Source organism: Mixophyes fleayi, chromosome 4 (genome assembly GCF_038048845.1).
Source record: "Mixophyes fleayi isolate aMixFle1 chromosome 4, aMixFle1.hap1, whole genome shotgun sequence".
NCBI classification, from domain to species: domain Eukaryota; kingdom Metazoa; phylum Chordata; class Amphibia; order Anura; family Limnodynastidae; genus Mixophyes; species Mixophyes fleayi.
The window spans coordinates 16973220-16976968 of record NC_134405.1 but is presented as its reverse complement, the minus strand read 5'-3'; the positions used below and the strand labels follow the sequence as shown (position 1 = coordinate 16976968).

At 34.5% G+C, this 3749-nt stretch overlaps 1 protein-coding gene across 1 annotated transcript; it reads right to left on the bottom strand.

Annotated features, from left to right (window-relative positions):
* Nucleotides 1–357: 357 nt before the first annotated feature.
* On the bottom strand, nucleotides 358–1302 carry LOC142150491 (olfactory receptor 5P81-like). The gene has a single exon (XM_075205688.1). The coding sequence runs from the start codon at nucleotides 1300–1302 to the stop codon at nucleotides 358–360; it is 945 nt and encodes a 314-aa protein (XP_075061789.1).
* Between the last annotated feature and the right edge of the window lie 2447 nt (nucleotides 1303–3749).

Below are 3749 nucleotides of genomic sequence, written 5' to 3'. Positions count from 1 at the left end.
TGATAACTTAATAACTTGAATATTTAAACCGGGGCAATGCCACGTACATCAGATAGTAATAATAATAGAAATAATAATAATAATAATAATAATAATAATAATAATAATAATAATAATGTTAGTAATAATAATTTAGCATGTTTCAGGCCAATTGTTAAACCACCATCACTTCTACAAACAATCATTTTACACATACATTTTTATATGATAGGTACTTCAAGAAATGGTTTTAAGGCATAGTGTTCTTCTTACAATCCATAGAACAGTTTGTTGTAAGTTTTTGTGATCACAACTATCCTTAAAAAATGTGTAGACTTGCAATATTAGATCCATAGTTTATTGATGACTGTATTTTTTTTATTTTGTTTTCAATTGTATTTGAATATTTACAATCATTTTTTGAAGAGTCCGTCTGATCTCATGGTTCCTGAGGCTGTAGATAATGGGATTCATCATAGGAGTCACCACAATGTATAATAGAGACCTAAACTTGTTTGTGTTAATTGCACTCTCGTCAGATGGCGCCATGTAAACTGTGATCAGGGTTCCATAATATGCACATACAGTGGCAAGGTGGGAGCTGCATGTGGAGAAGGCTTTTTTTCTTCCACTGTTGGATGAAATGTTCAGTATGGTGATGGAAATGATGATGTAGGTTATGATGATTAAGAAAAAAGGGACGAAGACCACTAAAAAAGTTATTGCAAAATCAAACAATAACAAGATGGAAGTGTCTGAAGAAGACAATTCTACTATTGGGGCAAAGTCACAGACAAAATGGTCAATGTAATTGAGACCACAAAAGTGCCACTGCCAAACTACAATTATTTCACTTGTTAAAATGAAGACCAAGAACCAAGACCCAACAATCATTTTGAGGCAGACATGGGGCACCATTATAGAATTGTAACGCATCGGATTGCAAATGGCCAAATATCGATCATAAGACATTATAACAATAAGGAAACATTGTACACATTCAAAAATGAAAAACAAGTATAGTTGTAAAATGCAGCTAGTGACATATACTTCTTTTACATCCCTTAATATGATATCTAACATCATTGGCATAATGGTGGTGGTTATTAGTACATCGGCTACTGCTAGATGTTTAAGGAAGATGAACATTGGAATTTTGAGATTATCACTTGTGGACACCAAAACAATAAGGACAAGGTTTCCATTTAGTACCACAATGTAGGACAAGAGGAAGATGATGAAGAGTAGAATTTTGTATTTATATAGACCATGAAATCCTAAAAGTAAAAACACTGTGACTTCAGTCTGATTGTCCTCACACATTCTGAGGAAGAGGTCTCTTTCCAGTTTTTGTTTCCTGAAAGAAAGTTAACACTGTTTAAGTAAATTTGTTTTCTTGATTACCTCTTTAAAGGTGTCACATTTCAAAGCATATGTTACTTAAATTAATGTAATTTACACTTCATTAATCACCAACAGAATCTACTGTTTATCCATCCCAATATCAATTCATACCCATCTTGGCTAGTCTAATGTTTTAACTAAGAAATATTTGTTAATAATTTAAACATTTGAATATGTTTTTTTTAAAGGATGTCAATTATTTTCCTCTATCCAAAATTTGTTTAATTTGATATTCACTTTTAAGCTATTTGTCTTGATCTTACAGGTAACCAATGGAATTGATGTGCTTCTTAAATGTCTATACAATTCTACAATTCTATAATTCTCAAATGGTAGAATTCTGAAATTCTAAGGTTAATTTTATGAGGATAGCAATGTTAATGAACAGGAGATAGTATTGTGGAAAAAACCCACCATGGAGATATCACCCAGCTAACATTACATTCATCAATCACAACATACTCCACCTCTATATCCTACTCTACCTCTATATCCCCTCTGGATGCCTCTTTAACCGTGTCACCTCACTCAACATAGGATTTATTGACAAACTATATACAGCATACAGTAAACTCTTTAGCACTGTGAGTTGTGATTCCCCCAACATCCCATATTACCCACAATTTTTAAATCAGATATATACCAGCTCTCCAACCCTTCCCAACTTACCTCCAGTGTCCACCAATCTCACAACATTTCCAACACTTTCCACCAGTAGCCACCGTCTTCCAATATGATCACCCTCTCTCTATGCTCCATTCACCATAACCACTGCCAATATCAGCAGCAGGAGATATAACCCAGATGTTGAACGATTAAATTAACTATGATCAGCACACAATCAGCAAAGCAGGCTAAGGTTAAATAATGGCTTCCGAAAATTCTTAAATGCCAGTGTCTTCTCTCTGTACTCAACCTTCACTGGTCCCTCTTTTCTAAAGTTAGTGCAATGTCCCAAAATGGTTTGTTAGCTGTGGTAAGGGATCTGTTCATTGTGAAAACGAGTTTAATTGCATTAATTGGGTTTATGCAGTATGTCAAAGAGTTTGCATGAAGAGAGATCTGTGTAAATTAGACTGGACAATATTAGAAGTGTTATGTTCAATGGGCTAAGGTGGAATATAAGTGTATAGAGCTCTGTAATATACTGTATGAATGATGCTGCAGTGAACTTGTAAGATTTTATGTAATATTTCCAACTAATATGTATAACATTAGTAGTGCACATCCAAATATAACAGCTTCATTGATATGTTTAGATTTTTACTTATATATTAGAGTTGTGCGCAGACTCTCATGATTTGGTTTTGGGTTTAATTTTAAAACTATCTTTGTGTTTTGATTTTAGATTTGGATTTAATTAAAAATTGTGATAAATAGGTAAAATTGTGTGATTTTGAGCTATTTTTCTACCTACATTACTGCTTATAGCATTAACATTCACTTACAGTCATTTACATTCTATTTTCTAAAGATCTCTTTGCAACTGTCAATATTTTCTCCAATTTTGACCAAAGGCTACAGAAAGCTGGTTGACTAATATTAATGACAGAGCAGCAGCACAAATATATTGCAGTTTACAGAAAGATAAATTAAAGTATATATATGGAGCGCTCTATAAATAAGATATAAGTAGAGAAATAAATGGTCAAACCTAACCAAAAATAGATATAATATAAACCAAATATGAATAAAAGAAAAAAGAAAAAAAGAGAAAATAAGAAAAAATATAAGCCAAATATGAAATAAAATTAGTGTAAATAATTAAATTGCGATATATGCTTCTAATTTAACGATGCATCATACCAGCTGTAATGAATTCAGACAAGCAGCTCAGGTGCTAAAAAATGTTTTATGGCTCCGATGTCTGAAAATGTAGGCATATAGAGCATACGGAGCAGCTTGCTAGAACTGTTCAGTGAGGCTATTTCGGAACAAGCTCCAATCTTACCCTACTATGTCCCTACGGTGAGGTCCCAAGCACATTCAGAGAAGCAGGGTCTCGCTGGTAATTTGTACTTTGCTTGCAGGGTCCTCCATTGCTTCCGTGTACTGTGGTCAAGGCCGTCTGAAATGTGAAAGTGCTTCTGGACCGCACGGCTGCTGTTAGTCTCAGCTTCTCCACCCAGCTTCCTGGAGACAACAGGCACCCTTGTCTGAAGACATTCTCAATTAGAGAAAGGAACTGTGGGGGCAGCATTAGCAAGGAAAGCAGCAGAAGCTTTATGGTACAAAGTAGCAATTCCACATGAGATCTACCTTGAAAGCCCATTTCTTTTAGAGTACCTCTCATAAATGGTCAGGAAACCCTATCAGAAACTTTTCCAGCATCTAAAGACACCACCATAGTAGGACCAGAGTGGGGG